The sequence below is a fragment of the Candida parapsilosis genome, contig 005504 (assembly GCF_000182765.1).
Source record: "Candida parapsilosis strain CDC317 annotated contig 005504".
Taxonomy (NCBI): Eukaryota; Fungi; Ascomycota; class Pichiomycetes; order Serinales; family Debaryomycetaceae; genus Lodderomyces; species Lodderomyces parapsilosis.
This window is the reverse complement of record NW_023503277.1, coordinates 573,030-591,090: the sequence shown is the minus strand read 5'-3', so window position 1 is coordinate 591,090 and position 18,061 is coordinate 573,030. Positions and strand designations below refer to the sequence as shown.

The 18,061-nt window shown below is 38.3% G+C and overlaps 5 protein-coding genes across 5 annotated transcripts; 4 read left to right on the top strand and 1 right to left on the bottom strand. All coding sequences in view use genetic code 12, as the record gives it.

Annotated features, from left to right (window-relative positions):
* Positions 1–185: 185 nt before the first annotated feature.
* FGR47 (Fgr47p) lies at positions 186–2,936 on the top strand (the record flags this gene model as incomplete). The annotated part of the gene is made up of 1 exon (XM_036808490.1): positions 186–2,936. The coding sequence occupies one exon, from the start codon at positions 186–188 to the stop codon at positions 2,934–2,936; it is 2,751 nt and encodes a 916-aa protein (XP_036663017.1).
* Positions 2,937–3,497: 561 nt separating this feature from the next.
* On the bottom strand, positions 3,498–4,526 carry CPAR2_602500 (uncharacterized protein; the record flags this gene model as incomplete). The annotated part of the gene is made up of 1 exon (XM_036808479.1): positions 3,498–4,526. The coding sequence occupies one exon, from the start codon at positions 4,524–4,526 to the stop codon at positions 3,498–3,500; it is 1,029 nt and encodes a 342-aa protein (XP_036663016.1).
* Positions 4,527–5,722: 1,196 nt separating this feature from the next.
* Positions 5,723–9,832, top strand: CPAR2_602490 (DNA-directed DNA polymerase gamma; the record flags this gene model as incomplete). The annotated part of the gene is made up of 1 exon (XM_036808468.1): positions 5,723–9,832. The coding sequence occupies one exon, from the start codon at positions 5,723–5,725 to the stop codon at positions 9,830–9,832; it is 4,110 nt and encodes a 1,369-aa protein (XP_036663015.1).
* A 2,785-nt stretch (positions 9,833–12,617) lies between these two features.
* CPAR2_602480 (proteolipid ATPase) lies at positions 12,618–12,734 on the top strand (the record flags this gene model as incomplete). The annotated part of the gene is made up of 1 exon (XM_036808457.1): positions 12,618–12,734. One exon carries the CDS (start codon positions 12,618–12,620, stop codon positions 12,732–12,734), a length of 117 nt encoding a protein of 38 aa, XP_036663014.1.
* Positions 12,735–15,289: 2,555 nt separating this feature from the next.
* CPAR2_602460 (uncharacterized protein) lies at positions 15,290–16,531 on the top strand (the record flags this gene model as incomplete). The annotated part of the gene is made up of 1 exon (XM_036808446.1): positions 15,290–16,531. One exon carries the CDS (start codon positions 15,290–15,292, stop codon positions 16,529–16,531), a length of 1,242 nt encoding a protein of 413 aa, XP_036663013.1.
* Positions 16,532–18,061: the final 1,530 nt, after the last annotated feature.

Here is an 18,061-nt window from a genome sequence, read left to right as displayed (position 1 = left end):
ACACCCACTACAAAACACTTAGAAATCACCACCAATAAGAACCACTTACACTACGCTGTTGAAGGGTTGAATGAATGTATCACCCTTAAGCTATCTCCTCTTGTCCAAATATCAACACATTTTTCATCATCATTGCAGCCAAAAAGAGGAAAAAAATATACTCTCTCTCCAATAAAAATAAAACCATGGATCATTCAAACATAAGAACATTCAAAAGACCACTTGATATACCAACAAGAGAGCAACTTGCCACCATTTTCAATCCACATAAGAGACTAAAAACTCCTCAGGTGCCAGATAATGCTTCAATACCTAGAGGGACGCACTTTGTTAATGACGAAAATCTACCAACAACTTCCAATTTGTCAACCACTAAACAAAATACTCTGGATGCAAATGACAGCCACCATCAATTTAATCACCATCCACTAGATACTATAAATGACGCACCTTTATTGAACTCAGTGCCTCCTAATATCGTACCCATTGTTCATCCACCAGCAATCACCTCCGATTTCTTTACTGATGTCACCACAGATTTGAGCAATGAGAATACAGCACAACAAGTTTATGGAATTATTAAAAAATTCCCTCCGCCTATTCCTCCACCACCACCGCATCCTCCCTTTATGTCAGAACTTGATGGTGACGTGAGTGACGATGAAAGAGGAGGAATCATGGTACCATTCATTTATCCACCTCCACCAGTTATAAATGTGGACAAGTTGCCACTTTCATTAACCGAATTTAGACGAAAATTTCAACAATCTTTGAAACTGTTGGAAAAACGAGATAACAAAATGAAAGACAGGGAATCTTCAGAGGAAAGAATGTCAAGAGGAGAACTTAATGGTGTTGGTGGACTGATAAACAGTCACTCCGAGTCTAAAGCATCCAGTGCTGCGCCTCTAGCTTCAACTCCAGCACCAGCTGCAACTCCTTCAGGGCCAGCTAAACGTGGAAGAAAACCAAAGGTAAGACCTGAGCAGCAGGCTCAAGCACAAAAGGAGGAGGAAGAAGAAGCGAGAGCAAGGAAGGCAAGTCTGGAAGTGGGAACATCTGATAATTTGGCTCCGGAAGGTACAGGGCAAGTGGACACGCAATCTGACAATGTTTCTTCCGCTGCTGAAAAGGATCACTACGTATATGTGCAAGCGCCTCCTCTATCATTCCCACCACCAAATTATATGGCATATCCACTATCAGCTGAGAAATCGACTTTGGTACCGGAAGAGGTATTTACTTCACTACTTGAAGCCAATGAGCAACTACCGCGCGTTGATATGGTGTTGGCTAGTGCTGCGGGCTCACTATTTGATATAAGAAAGGAAGCTATGAATAAGGGCATGACAAGAGATGACTTTGAGTTGCAAAAATTGAGAAAAGAAACTGTTGAAATATCTCTGGATGTTTCAAGTGAAGGCGAACCTTCAGCCACAAATTCACCGTACAATGATGAAGAGTACTACTCCAAGATTGATGACGAGGTTTACCAGGATGTTTATCAAGCACAGTGGCCAAAAGTCAACATTTTCAACAAAACTTATATTGACCCAGACTATGCCAGAGTACGGCCACAATTGAGTAATATTGAGGAAAAACCATATGTTGAGAGCAAAAAGGAATTGGAAAATGTTGATTCGTACCCTCATGAAGCAATGACTGGGTTGGAGAGAATTGACAGACTGAATGTGTTCCCATTCTCTTCACGAGAGTTTATTTTGAGTACCGGGGCAATGAAGGAAAAGAGGAGGAAAAAATTGCGCTCACATTTAGAAAACATGGAGGAGTTTGAACTGAGAAATAGCGATGATATCTATCGTGCCAAGAAGTACAAGTTGTTGCAACGAATTGACAATTTACGAGCTAGCAAAATACATTTCCAAAATTCAATTATCCGTGATGAAGAGTTGAAGCAGATTCAACAACGGTTGGAAATCGAACGTGATTATGAATTGGTGAAATTGAAATTGTTTGAGAAATATGAATTATTGAAAAACTCGTTGCTTTTTTATGAAGAATCAAACAAGGTTTACAAGCATTTGAATATGGTGTTGATTAACAAGTTGGAAAAATTGAAAAACTTCTTTGAATATCAACAAGAGTTGTTTACTCATTTATTGGAACAACAGAATAAAAATGGTGGAGGTGATGTATTTGATATTTCAAATAAAAACTCATCAAAATTGTTTCAAGGGATTTCTTTGAAGAATGCCGATAGACCTGCATCATCATCATCCTCCGATGAAGCGAATGATGAGGCTCCAGGAAATCTAAACCATGCCAGCGAATCAGATAAACTATTGAATGAAATGATGAATCCTTCATCCAAATTTGCCCTTGTTCACGATTTTATGCCTTTAATCACCCAGGAAGAATTTAGCATCATTACTAGTGATGTACCCAAAAAGCTTAAACCAACAACGTCAACAAAGACTTCAATGAAGCATCAGATATTTGCTAATCCAATTTATGATCGTTTAATGACATCTGGATCAGATACCAACGCCAGTGATTCGAATGCTAGTGGGTTCAAGAGTGGCTCGCCACAACCGCAACTTGTGCTGTCGGGTCCTAAAAGAAGAGGTAGGCGTGCAGCAGCTACTGCAATGGCATCGACAACAACATCGACATCTGCGCAAACTAATGTCGCTAGCTCCTCAGGGAATGGTACTACTGTTGGTGTTTTTGCTAGAAATGGAGGTGTTCCATCAACACCAACAAAAACCTCTGGCTTTACTACTGCCTTTCAAGCACCAACAATGCAAAACACGTATATGCGAGATTCAGTTGCTTTTAATCATCGATATACTGAGGCTGGATTATTGGCCAAGATTACTAAACAATTTTATGGTCCACAAATGGCCAATTCTGATGAGTTGAATCATGATTTGAAATTGATGGGAATAGATACCAAATGGCCGGTGGGGAAATAGAGAAAAAAAAGCGAAAATATAAATTTGCTTTTGATAGTGAAGTAGATAATTATTATGAGAAATGAATTTAGATACAGATACTCTACTGTAGAATTATTCAATGGGAGCTAATATGTACACAATTGCTTGACTTTCGACTAAGTGTATATTCATTTTAATGGCAAATTTATAACACAATTTGAATGAAATGAAAAGGATATAAAAAAGAAAAGGTGCTATACAAAAACAAAAACAAACAAGGACAACAGAGGACTAAAATATAATAATAACAAAAACAAGGCAGAAAAGATTGGGATGGATGTGGGATATGTTTCTATGTTTTGTATTATGCTATGATGTGTAATAAAACGAATCAAAACAAAATCAAACAAACTGAAACAAAACAAAACGATACATGACAGGATTAAAATAGTACAATAGGGTATGGGTCAATGTTGGTATGATACTCCAAATAGTGAGTTAGTGAAAAGAGAGAAGTGGGCCTTCTCTCTTCTCTCTTCTCTCTCTCAGTGATGATTGGGTATCTTTGTCCCCGTGAGTAACACTTGCCGTTCGCCCCTTTTAATACTCTTCAAATTGAGAATACAATGCAATCAAAACATTGACTCCTCCCAAAACATAAGGCAAAGTACCCAAAGTAGCAGCAAATGAATGATACAATCCTAAATGTAACAAAGCTCTATTCCACAAGGCACTAACCCAACTTTCATTGGTGGCAAACTCAATAATTGAGCTTTGTCCAACAAAATAATAAACCAAGATTTTACTCAAGGCAAACACAAATGGATCAAATGAATAAATTCTCAACAAGTATTCATCATCATCAACATCAACTACTCGAGATGTGAAGTTGAAAAAATAGGAAATGATTGATGGTGAAATAATGGCAAATATAATCCAAGTGGCAAATGTAGCAATGGCTTTGAATTCAAACAAGTTGATCAATTCCAATGTGGGCAATTGGGATTTGGCCAACAAAGGAATATTATCATGGAAAAATTGATGAATCAATTTATTCTCATTCAAGGGAACCACAGTGGTGTAATTGTACAAGTAGATTAACAATTCTAATCCCAATTCTAAAAAGTTTAATGTAATTGTTGAACTTAATTGATCTCTCAATTTTTCGGTATGTTCCAAATATGTGATTCCTACAGAATCAGTAAAATCGTAAAATTTATCAATGGCATTTTCACTAGTGGCGATTATGGGGTCCAAGATGAATTCTTTCAAGTTCAATGGAGGTGGGGCTTGATAATCCTTGTCTTCGTCGTCATCTTCTTCAGCCAAAACAGCTTCCAATATTTCTTCCTCTTCTTCTTCATCTTCATCATCGTCCTCAGAGTCATCGTCATCATCATCATCATCATCACCAGCTTCAATAACGGTGACTTCCTCTTCATCCACTTCATTGGTACCAGTTTCTTCAAGGAATTTTCTAACTGCATTCACATCCTTGGGGAATTTGGCAAGGTAAGCGTCTAATTTCTCAACCAAAACCTTTTTGACATCCTTAGCGGTGGTACGAACACCCAACTTCTTCAACACTTGACTCAAGTCGGTCTTTTTATACTTGGAAAATTCAGACATTGTGATTGGAATATGATATGTCTTTCTCTGTTATTTGTGGTGTTCTGTTGGGCAGCAATAACAATGTGATATAGAATTGACTTTCAAAAGAATTGAGTAATTAATATAGTTGTATATCCTCAATGAGGTATGAGAGAAGATTATTTGTTTTGGTTTTGGTTTCTCAAGAGCAAAAGAAAAAATGAAAACAGAAAAGAGAGAATGCAACAGAAAAAAAAAAAAACTCAGAGAGAGAGAAAAAAAAAAAATGACACGAAGTTGTGACCACCACATCATATACTACTACACTATTGCTAGTAGGGCATTTTGTTATCAACCTACTAAGATGCCAGTTTCATTGTTGTAGCTTGTTATTGCTTGAGATATAGATATTGCTCTTTCATTGTTATTTAGCCAATTACATCTTACAAACATTTTGCTGGTTCCAAGTACCACTTTTGGCAACTGGTTTTTGCAACTATTACCCCACCAACTTTTATGGCTGGTTCTTAAAACCATTGATACGTGTTTACGACAATTGGAGCCTGGCACATGAGCTTTTCATGGCATAGCATCAGCACCTCCCAACCTTGATGGCCAAACATTTGCTCTCTGTTACCCAACAAACTGACTCTTGCATCATCGGTATTGATGGTTTTTACTGTAGTACATTTAACTTTTGTGTTGTAGTGTTTTTCTGTTTTGTGTGTGTGTTGTTTGTTTGTTTGTTTTGATTTTCAACTGTTTTGGATTCTGTACACCAACCAAAGAGAACATCTTTTATTTACACATTAACCCAATTTTGGAAAGAAGGTAAACAATTGTTTTTGCTAAAACGCGCTTTTCTTCTCTTTATTCCAGAGGTCATCTTCAACTTCGCAAGGCTGTTACTGAAAGTAGCAACTATACTCCAAGATGGAACTTTCTGTTTCTTTTGTCGTATCAAATGTAATTTAATGTCGCATTCTTTGTTGTGTAATTTTTTGGGTTTTTGGACACTAAGCCGCACCATTGATAAAAAGTTACCTAAAGAAGAATGCAAAGGAAAATTTGGTAAACCCTAAAAGTAGATGTACACACACACCGTAAAAGAAGAGAGTAGACTGTTCCAAACGACACACACACACACTACTAGTATACCACACGAAGGACGATTTTGGGGGTTAACAGATGTACATATAGCCATATCAAAATAGATACAATATATCACAACGATCATGATTAGTCGACTGTTTACTCAAGTGGTTGGCAGATCATCACACAAGATATGTCGCCTTAGGCGACATATCCAACAGTCAAGTACGCTACGAAACGATCCAGATGTTACAGAATTACCACGTGTAAATCAAGTGGGCATCCAGTATCTATCCCATCAATTACATAAAAAGGTTTTCCCCACAACAGAACTCGATGATTACCTTAACCCAGAGCACCCAGAGCTACTAGAAGCAGCAAAGAAACATTTGCAAGCTAATGATTTGCTCGGTAAAAAGACTCAAATCACCAACCCCATAACAATCAATCATTTCCCTGACTTAGTTGGCAAAAGTCTCGATGAACACTTTTACAAGCTTGGACAAAAATCAGCAGAGCCATATTTATCAATGGCACAAAAATTCCTTCTGCCAGAGTCATCAATTCCTCCTATACCGTCTCAGGACGAATGGCTCATGCAGCCAGGGTGGACGAGATACACCCAGGATGGAACATCCCCGGAGAAAGTGCCTTATCCGCTAGAGGACGAACTTGTATTCGATGTGGAAGTTCTTTACAAGATTAAAAAGTTTCCAATTATTGCCACATGTGCTTCATCCAAGGCATGGTACGGATGGGTTTCACCAGTACTACTTGATGCCTCAGATCGATGGAAAAAGAAGATTGACTACAACCATTTAATTCCAATGAATTGTGCCAAGCAACCTAAATTGTTGATTGGTTACAACGTTAGTTATGATCGTGCCAGAATCCTTGAGGAGTATAATATTAAAAAATCCAAAGCATTCTACCTCGATGGAATGGCCATGCATGTTGCTATAAGTGGGATTTGCTCTCGACAGCGACCCATGTGGCAAAAATTCAACAAAGCGAAAGCCAAGGCAGAACTTGCTCAAGAGCAAGAGGATGAAGAAAACGAATACTGCGATCAGGAAGAAGATGACGAATACGATCCAGCTGTATCAATACAAGAAGATCCCTGGTTGTTGACGGGCTCCCCCAACTCATTAGCAAACGTGGCAAAGTTTCATTGTGGGATAGAGATGAATAAGACCGCTCGTGAATACTTTGCATCAGAGGATCCTCGAGAGATTGTGAAGAACTTCAATTTGTTAATGAACTATTGTGCACACGATGTTGACGCTACATACAAAGTGACAAAGAAGTTGTTTCCTGAATTTTTTACAAAAGTTCCACATCCAGTCTCGTTTGCTGCATTGAACCATTTAGGGTCGTTGATTTTGCCAACAAGCACCAAGTGGAAGAGCTATATTGAGTCAGCAGAAGCTTGCTATGATGCGAATAGAGCTGAAGTAAATGATACATTGAAAAAGTTGGCACTCAACTTGATACAGCATATCGAAAAGAAAGATTCCAAATTGGCACCAAAGTACGAAAAAGACCCGTGGTTGAACCAACTAAACTGGAAGTTGAAAAAGGGGAGGTTCAAAAAGGATGGATCTCCATACAAAAGAAATGCTTATTTAACGGGATATCCCGAGTGGTATAGAGATTTATGGGGTTCAGTAGCGCCCGCAGGCAGTCAAATGAATCTCACTTTGAAAACGAGGATAACACCCCTTTTGCTCAAGTTGAAATGGGAAAACTTTCCCCTCTTTTGGACAGATACTGAAGGATGGTGTTTCAAAGTGCCATTTGATGAGGATCACTTAGCATACTTATTTTCCAAAAACTATGTACGTGCGACATTGACACCAGAAGAGATTGATGCCACGCATGACAAATTGCACGAGGACGGCAAATCGTATGTTTTGTTCAAAGTGCCTCACCCAGACGGTCCAAACAAGCGATGCACTTCAGTCCTTTCAAAAAATTACATGAGGTATTTTGATGATGGAACATTAACCTCCGAGTACGACTATGCGAAAAAGATTTTAAAACTTAATCACGAAGCTTCGTATTGGACGGGTAATCGAAATCGTATAATGGATCAATTTGTCGTTTACAATAAGGAGGGGAAGAATAAGTTCTTTGACACAAAGAAAGAGTGTCAGGAGCATAAAGATATGGGTATCATCATTCCAAACTTGGCGTCAATGGGCACAATCACAAGAAGAGCCACTGAAAACACCTGGCTCACAGCATCCAATGCAAAAAAGAATCGTATTGGATCTGAATTGAAATCTTTGATTGAAGCACCAAAAGGATACTGCTTTATTGGAGCCGATGTTGATTCAGAGGAATTGTGGATTGCATCATTAGTTGGTGACTCTATGTTTGGTATACATGGTGGATCTGCATTAGGTTGGATGACGTTGGAAGGAGAGAAACTGCAAGGTACAGATTTGCACTCGAAAACTGCTAGCATTTTAGACATTTCGCGTAATGATGCAAAAGTGTTCAACTATGGTCGGATATATGGCGCAGGAATTACGTTTGCCACGCGATTGTTGAAACAGTTTAATAGCGACCTCTCCGACATCGAAGCAGAAGAAATTGCCCAAAAGTTGTATGCCAGTACAAAAGGAATGACACAATCGCCACGATCTTTGGGTCTGAAAAAAGTGTATTATGGTGGCAGTGAATCCGTAATGTTTAATGCGTTGGAATCTATTGCACAACAGCCAGAACCTAAAACGCCAGTACTAGGTGCTTCAATCACAGACGCTTTGAATTCCAAGAATTTGAAAAAGAACACGTACATGACATCAAGAGTAAACTGGACTATCCAGAGCTCTGGTGTTGACTACTTGCACTTGTTGATTGTATCGATGGAGTATTTGATTGAAAAATATGGCATTGACGCTAGATTGGCAATTACAGTGCATGATGAGTTGCGATACCTTGTCAAGGAAAAGGACAAGTACTTGGCTGCTTTACTTTTACAAATTAGTAATGTATGGACCAGAGCTATGTTTTGTGAACAATTGGGTATTAAAGAAGTTCCTCAATCGTGTGCATTCTTTTCTGAAATTGATATTGACCATGTATTGAGAAAAGAAGTGAGTATGGATTGTGTTACTCCATCTCATCCTGACCCAATTGCACCAGGAGAATCATTAAATATAAAGCAATTATTGGACAGGACCAACAATGGGGAAATATTGAACTGCAACCCTAAACCAATGACATTAAGGACAACCAAATATGAGCCACGAGTACCCGTCATTCAAACATTACGAAGCGGCTGGACGGAACAAGCTAGTATTCAACTAGTCAAATTGCAAACATCAACCAATAAGGAAGAATGGATTCAGAATTTACGGCAATTGAATAGAATCATCCGGACTTATGTTACTGATGAACAAAAGGAGATTTTGGTCAAATTTCACGATGATCGTGTTAATGACAAGGCACGCCATGTGGTCTATAGACGCGATCGCAAAAGGAAAACACAAACTAAAGATGCAGGTAAAGTGGCACCGGACTTTGACTTGGAAGTTGAGCCGAAAAGGGGTAAGGATACCAAGGGCAAGGACACCAAGGGCAAGGGCTCCAGGGGAAAGAGAGTTGCAAAGGCAACAGACGATGCGAGCACAAAGAAAGTGAGTATGGGCCAAAGCGAAACCGAGTATGCTTCACGTGAGGGTGACGAAAAAACTGTCCAACCTCGTTTCTATGGACTGAATTCCTTAACCATCCCAAGCTCAACATCTGAGTCGTCAGGGGATGAAACGAAAAATGAATCAATGAATGTCAATGCAGCAATGTCATCAGCAGTGCATCCTCAGACACATGCTTCTCTCACTAACGCCAATTCATCCCCGTTGTGTGGACCACCATCCGCACGCCCTCATTATTCGAACCCTTCGACTAGACCTCATGCATCAAAATTGGGATTTGCAAACAAGATGGGGTATCACACTTCCACTGGGGCTATGAATCATACTTTATTGCAGGGAAGTGAGAATGTAGCTGGTTTCTCGAGTCGTGAACCTTTAAAATCTAATCAATTAATGGTTGGTTGTGATGATTTCGTTTGCTGTGGTGATCTATTCGAGACAAGATACCGGCTGCGTCGACGACGAATAAGCATCCGCGGTGGCACATGTCTAGTGGAGGAGCTAGCGGGAGAATTCCCTAAAATTGGATGGAGAAGAAAACGACGACGAGGAAGGAAAAAAGATCGTTTGTGTTATTTCTCAGGATAGCCTATGATGTGATGTTTGATGACTTTTGTTGACGATTGTTCTATTACCGCTTTGGACTTTGATATTTCGCTGCTACTCATTGAAGCCTGCTTTTTGCCTTGGTGGTTGCAACACCAAAATTCTCTTTTCCACCCCTCACCCTCACCCTCACCCTCCGGACCTTGCCTAAAGACAGAATAATTGACTGGGATGTGAATCGATAGAGGCTCCCAATTGCCCAAGACGCTTTACGATGGCGTTGAGCCTCTACTATTCTTCAGTTACCAGTCATTAAAAGAAAATTAGGTCACTATTGTTGGGAGGGAATTCAACTAGAGGGAAAGTGAGGTGTAATACACTGAATTGACAAATTTGCAATTTCAGTGTGTAACTTCGCTTGAAACTCTTTAAGGGTAAGGAACGGCATCAATTTGGAAGAGTCTAGCGAAAGTATTCCCGTGTTTTGAAGATGAGACCATGTTAAGTTTAGCAATATAATTAAAGGAGCATGAGGTATTGATTACACAGCTAGATCTCGAAGTGGGAGGCTCTTGTTTTGCTGAGAACAGCGAATCGGGTTTGGTGGAAGGACGAGACGTGGCGTGCATGATTTGCGATAATATTTTAACCACCCAATGGATTTGCTTTATATTGTGGTGTGTATTATTATCCAGTCGTATGTGTGTCGTAGTAAAGGCAGTTTGCAGTATTTATATGTATATAAGTGTATTTATAGAACAATCTAGATAACATAAAGTATCAAAGCATCTGCCTATTGGGAAGGACCAAAGGGGGTTGGAAATAGCTATCTTGTTTGTTTGTCTATGTAACATATCGAAAGAAATCTCTCCCAGTTACTCCCCATATACACCTCTACAGCGGTCATTTACGGTTTTTAGATTGCAAAAATGTGCAGCAGGAAGTTCGAGCGAAAAAGCCGTGATGTAAGGCAAGATCATGATGTTATACTATGTTGTTTGGTGCAAGATCGGCGTTTATTATAAAGAGAACAAAGGTCTCAAGAGATTGACATCTTGGGCCAATATATCAACAAAGATTGAGAGACAATAAGTTGTTTCTACATGTCACAAAGATGGAAATCGCTTTATAAGTGGATATCCACCACACGAGTGTTATGAGTAATGACTGCGCGAAGCACGACTACCGAAGACATGGTATAAAGAAGCAAGTTATTCATTTCAGCCAGTCTCCATTTATGATTCAACAACTCGGGATCGAAGGGAGCCAACAAAAACCGTTGAAATCGATAGAGTGTCAGACTTTTTCGGTTGTCGGTGTTAACGTACATGTATAGAGCCGGTGCTGATTAAATTTTGGCTGGTTGAGCCCTATGTATTGTTTCCTTCCTCCTCCAAATTAACCTCCAAGTTTGTCATAGTGGAAGAGCACAATAGGTTTCTTCGGGTTTAAACCGAAAAAAAAGAAAAGAAAATTTTTTTACTGCCGACGGATTTATAAGCGCACACAAGTTTTTATGCCCAGTAATAACCGGCTAAATTAAGATGAAAAGCTACCTTAGTGATTTGAAAAGTTACGTCAGGTTTCTCTTGTACAGGGGAAGACCCACATATGGAGAAATTTCCATCACTCAGTATGGTTTAGCGCTGGAGATAGAGAAAGAGATGACTGATTGAGATAACCACCCCTCTGTATACTAATGCATTACACATGTCCCTTCCCCTCTGGCTTTTTCCCTGGGTAAAAATCGATCCGATCGGAGTCTCGTGTTCGATATTGAAAATCGACATCAATTTTGAACCACAACTGCTAGTCGCTTTTGTATTTGATTGTCGGGTATTTTATTCCGATGTCCAAACTAAAAAAGAAACAATGTAATGTCCGTTTTAGTGTCACAAACAGAAATAATTTGAGACGACACACGGAATAGAGTGAAGAAAGCGTTTTGTTGAAAAAGAAAAAGAAACTCAAATTTTTTAGGTCCGTAATAGCCGTTAGCATATATGCATAATTTCGATACAGCAAAGAAGCAGAGGTATGTTGTTGTTGCTGCTATTGCTCTGTAGCTTTTAAAACGAGAGCCCTTCAGTTCCGAAATTAAACAAAAGGTACTTTGGTGTGACAGCTGTGACGTTTCTTTTCTTGACTTTTAATGTAACCCACTGAAAAATGTTTTCTTGGTAGAATGGGGGGTGAGGGGAAGAAGAGGTGATAAAAGGAAGCGTAATTGATTGACTGTTTTAGCACAAGAGTATAATTACCTGACCTGAAGCTGAATCTTAACGACGGAATGCTGAAGCCTTGTGGCGTCAATTCACTAGTGTTTGATCATGAAGGCGCTTTGAACCCTATCTATTGGTCTGCTTCAATATTTTGTTCTTTACTATAGAGCGGCTATTATACAAAATATATACATATAGTTCCTAGTTTCTTTCGTAGTTTTATTGTTCTTTTCCAATGTGGCATTAATAGTATGTTATTATGGGATTAGGATTTGTTTATTAATTGAACAAATTGAGAATGATACAATACTACAATAATACAATAATACACAATAAATAAATACAATGCAATTTTGTTGTCAGGTACACTACCATTATTTTTTTGGTTAAAATCCCTCAAAACTCATAATAAAAATTTTTTTTTTAAAGTTCAAGAGAGCCTTCTCATTCTGTATTATTATATAAAAACAAACTAAAAAGTAACAATATTTGTCAATTCAGAAATCTTTCTTCTTTTCCCTCTTCTTTTCCTTTTCCCTTTTCTTCACTGTATTCACACCCCGTTTACCTCCCGTTACCCTTTTCTTCCACATCAAAAGAAAGCAATGTTTCCAGCTGGTGTTATTTTAGTCTTTTGTTTGATCTTTGCTGCTTTCGTCTTGGTTAGTGGTGTTTTCATCCACAAGAAAATCAAGGCTAAGAAATCTAAGCAAAGATTCTAAGTGTTGAACTGAGTCAATTCAGTTTTGTATGATGAGAAGAGCTTTTATTGAAAAGCATATATGTTAAATGGAAGTCACTGAGAAGATTGTAGGGAGATGGGGTGGCTTACCACGAAAAGGCAACATTGAAATGAGTTTATGGACTTCTAAAGCATTATAATTGAAGCGATGTCCAATCCCGCTTTTTCTGGGAGTCTACACTTTTTCCTGAGAAACATTTGAAAAGACAGTGGAAGTTTCTATCATCATTCACTACAATATCAACCAAATTTTTTTTATACCAACTTACCTATAATACGCTACTACTATTACCATTTTTTTATATCACCATTTTTTGTTATTGTTTTTGTCACTACTTTTTTTGTTTGTTTGTTTGTTTGTTTGTTTGTTTGGATTGCACCTTCATCACGTTTTGTGCTTGTTTGCTAACAAATTTTTTTACCGTTTTTTATTAGTTCAAAAAATAAATTCTAAATATTATTCAAATAGTTGTTTTGATTGGGGAATCATTTCAACTTACAAGGAGGGAAAACTGGAATACAAGTCAACTTTTGATTTCAACAAAGAGTACTTTTTATGGGTACTTTAGTTGGGTCAATATAAATGCTGTGGAGCATTAACCTGATAAATCGCCGCTGATTCTTTTTGGTGGTGGTTTGTTTTTGATGAAGAGGATATACATTGTTTTCGATATTTGGTGTTTTTGCTGGTTGTGTGGATTTCTTACTGAAAGAACACTGGCTAACTCCATTTTGTCATTATTGTCATGGTCGTCATGAAGATTGATTAGTGACTTTGAGAAGAGAACTCTACACGAAGAAAGGAATAGGAGAGGGGAAATTGGGGAATTTCCGTGATCTTTTTCTTTTAGAGAGATACAATTTTTTTGTTGTTTTAAACTGAATTTGAAAAGTGTGGGTAATTATTGCTGCTGAAAAGAGATGGAGAGGGAATGGCATCAGAAGATGATGATGAATATTATTTCAACAAGTGATAGTCAAAAGGGGGTGAAGGAGATTTGTGATTGGGGAATCACAACATCCCATTCCACCTTTTTTTGAAATTGTTGCTTTATCATCATTATGTTTTTCTTTTTCCAATCTTTTGGTTGCGTTTTTGACCTCACATTCTTTTTCAAATTGAATTTTCCTATATAGTTTTTTGTTATTGTTATATATAATTTAAAATCCTAATAAACCATAAAAGCCTAAAAAAAAGAAGAGGATCTTTGTTGTAGATTGTTGAGGAGAGGGTCTTCGGCGACGATTTGAAGTTGATGATTTGTTTTGGTTTTGTTGACACTTGTTTTTGTGACACTTTTCATTGTTTGTAGGGTGAATGAGGTGATCGAATAGACATATGGATTGCAAGTGTCATTGCTAAAGTCATTTGCGTTCACACGTTCGACTATGGCTTCAATTCCCTACCCTCTTGTCTTAGGAAAAATTAGGTCAATAAAGTGGTGGTTAAAAGCGGTACATTTCGTAAATACACTGTACTCTTTTTAATTGGTTGATTTCGTCTTTGTAACCAGCCAATTTGAGAGATGAGCAATAACAAATGAAGTGTTAATACTTGCACAAAATGAAGCGGCGGCTACACAAAGAATTGTTGAGAGGTCGTGTACTTTACATTTACTTTGTTAGCTGGCTAGTTGTGGTTTAAACTGCAACACGCTTCCAAAGTTTACATTGTCGCTGCAGTGTAACATCTAAAACCCACAGTCCTGCCATTTCCCCGCCTTCATCCTTTTTCTTGTTTCTGTTGGAGTACTCCAACGTGGAATTCCGTGTCGTCCGGAGTCAAAAAAAGGAATTTTTCTAAACGTTATGTGAGCCGCTATCTGATCGTGTGTAAGTCTTTGAAACTAGTTCCAAATCTTAACTAAACTCATTTATCTAGACATCATGTTGGGATGTCTATTGCGCAACTTCGGAGGAGCTTGCTAATGACACCATTCGAAGTATAATGAGTGTCACAGTAACATCTATTTCTTCAACGGACTTTCTTTTCGTCATATATTAGAAAAAGTGAGGATCCCAACTGTTGTAGTCAAGAGATAGTAATGTCTGTGAAGCTCAAAAGTCCCCCCGAAAAAAAGCACAATGTTGTGCTTAAATCGACACTTGCATCAAACATCACGTCTGTTGTAGAAATTTTGTTGCGAAATAATACCAAAAAGCTTGATTTGAGTGATAATAATAATATCATAAATATGACGTTTTTGCTCGCTTCTTCCAAGACAAAGCCATGTGTATAGTGCGACACATTACAAGAACGCACTCACAACATAACAACATAACGACCTTACAAACTGCACACGATACTACATTTTCTCAAAGAAGATTCTGTACACGATTTAAAGTGGCCTTTGTGTAAATCAGGAAAAAAAGAGCAATGGCGCAATTTCTAGAAATTTTTTTAAACTCATGCGACACCAAGTCCCGTGCTAATTACAATTGATCTGAAACCCCTAAGCAAAAGGGACTTGTTTAATAATATGATGCTATAGTGCGCCCGTTGCCCAACTGATTACTTAAGTAAGTTGATTTTCCATGTTGCATCGTACAAGAAGTCAAGAAACACTAAGTACCCTCATCAATGATCGTATAGCTTCAACCTCATCAAGCGTGGATGGACCCACTACACACCACCAAAATGCCAACGAAGAAGAAGAAGCTGCTGCTGCTGCTGCTGCTGCTGCTGATGTCAATGACACCGATTCAACCTTTGACTCGCTGTCTGATTTGATATCATACATATCACAAGAAACTTTGATTCCACCACAAATGAGGATTCTCAATCATGCCATCACTGATTTTCATGTCATTAAGGAAATCCCCATCCTTTCATGTTACTTGCAAACTGGTGTTCATTTGTACCCTTCGTGGTCAGCAACAAGTCGCAACCAACCGATTTTGACACGACCTTCAAAATTCATCAATAATATCTTTCGGTTAAATAGCCCTTTCTTGGTGATTGAAAGTTATGCAAAATCGGCAAGGGCAAAGGCAGGCACCAATGCAAACATTAATGTCAAAACAAATGTTAAAACAAATGATGTTGCCACTTCAAATGTACCTCCCCCACCAGCCAAGGAAGTTTTTTGTAGAGTTGATTTCAAAATTCAATCAACTCGTATCACCTACTACGTACTCACGTTTCCCACATTAAACAAGTGCATCTACTTGATCAATAACAATAGTCATTCCCCCAGTGTTGATTTCGAACTAGACGGAACTCACTTTCGAGCAATTGGCGTTACGGGTACCACATCAGCATTAGGCACGAGTGGATTAATCAAACTATACGTGATGGAAAACTCACCTGATTTGTTAACTTTTGATACTTCTTTTGATTACAAGCGGAAGAAATTGACATTTGGTTCGCAAAATCAATTGAGCAAATTGATAGATGGTCAGAATCGAGCGGCTATTGATGAGTCAATGAAACGGGCTCGGAAGTTGATTAATATGCCAGTAGCGCAGTACCTTGATCAAGGTGATGTCAAGTTCAAAATCGAGCACAGTTCCATGAGCGCTGGTGAATCAAATGGCGCTCCACAGCATAGCCACAGCCATCATCATCATCTCGGTGGTGGTAAGAATGCCAATAGTTTTATCAAGCACGGCGTGATTAAGATGTTTGATTATGAGGGTGGGAATGGCGGTGGTAGCTCAGATGAAGATAAGGATGTAATGAGTCAGGAAATGATGATGATTTGTTGTGTGTTGTTGGTATTGAGAGAGCAGGAGTACCGCAAGTACAAGGGTGATAAAAAGCCACAATATGTATGATAGGGGCAATACTTTGCCGGAGGGGGTAAGGTGTGTGTGTGATTGTGTGTCATGGGCATGTTGTTTCATAACTGACTCACTTTTCTTTACTGAGTTTCAGTTGTGCTTCCGGGATTGAGGGAAACCCAATAGCATCAACAGAGGGTATTATAGGAGCTCCATGACATTAATTTGGGAAAGTGATTGCGCATCTAATAGATATCTTTATTCTTTTTACACCTCTTCATTATAACCACCACTACAACCACCACTACAACCCCCAAGCCCCACGTCTGATTTCACGTTACATTCCCAATTCAAACTGTCAATATTATGTCCCCCCAACCCCCAACAATTTCGGAGTAAAAACATTGCCTCACCCCATTCGCAAGACACAAGCTTTTTTATTTTTGCATCATGTCTAAAGTTTTTCAAAGGTGTGGCTATTACATTTTACCAAATTATAAATATTGTCATTCTTTTTGAACATGCGATCATATTTGTAAGGAAGTGAGGGATAGGGGGAAGTTGAACAAAACGCCGTTTCGAGTAAAAGACCAAAAAAGAAATGTCCATGGTATTGAAATTGTATTTCCATATATCAAAGAAAAAAAGAAGTCCGAAATTATTACAATCGATGAGATTATTATCAATGTGACTTCAACTATGGATAAATATTTAAGCTTTTTACATATCGCTCCCCCCTCTTGCCTTTTTGTTTGAGAGAGGTCGTTGGAAGTCCACATCATATACATTTCTTTTAAACACATATCCGGAGTAATAAAGTCTAAAAACTATTTAGGAAAAACAAGATTCCACTTGATATAGTTTTGATTATTATTTTGCTAGCTATGAGATTAGATCTTGTGAGTAGAGATTAATGACACTTTTTACGTAAATGAAGTTATAATAATATTTGAAAGGTTATTGTGGTTGATCAGCGGAGTTGGTTTGAGTGAGGTAGAAAAAGCAAACTTCTGTTTCTTCTAAACCATACGTCATTGCTTTTCTTTCGTATGAAAGGATGTATAGTCTATTTCGTATATGTCTATGGCTCTTCTTTTGTGGAAAATAAACAAAAGTTGCTCGTTCTTTTTCTTCCAGTATCACTTCACAAAAGAGCCCAATTGAATTGTAGATGTACTCTTTTGTTGGGATGTTTCTTTGTTGGGTATCTGAACTAGTGTTTTCCATATTCCTACTATTTTGAGGCAAACACTTGCAGCAAAGTTTCGGAATACTACTAATAGAGATTATTTTTATTATTATTATGATCAACCTTTTTGAACATTGACTTGATTGTGCTTGTGTGGGGGAATAGAAGCAACTTAATCGTGTTCTCTTTACTCGTTTTTGACTCTAGGAAGCTTCAAAGATCAGTTCCTTGCCAGCGGTTAAGCTTGATTGCATCATTTGATTTCGGATAGTCTTGAGTGACCTACAGATCCAGAGTCAAAAGAGCATCACAAAGAGTCATCAAGTCAGTTTAGTAATATTATTCAGTTACCTTCTTGTGTTATGGGATAATCTTTGCGAGCAATTGGTGTAAAC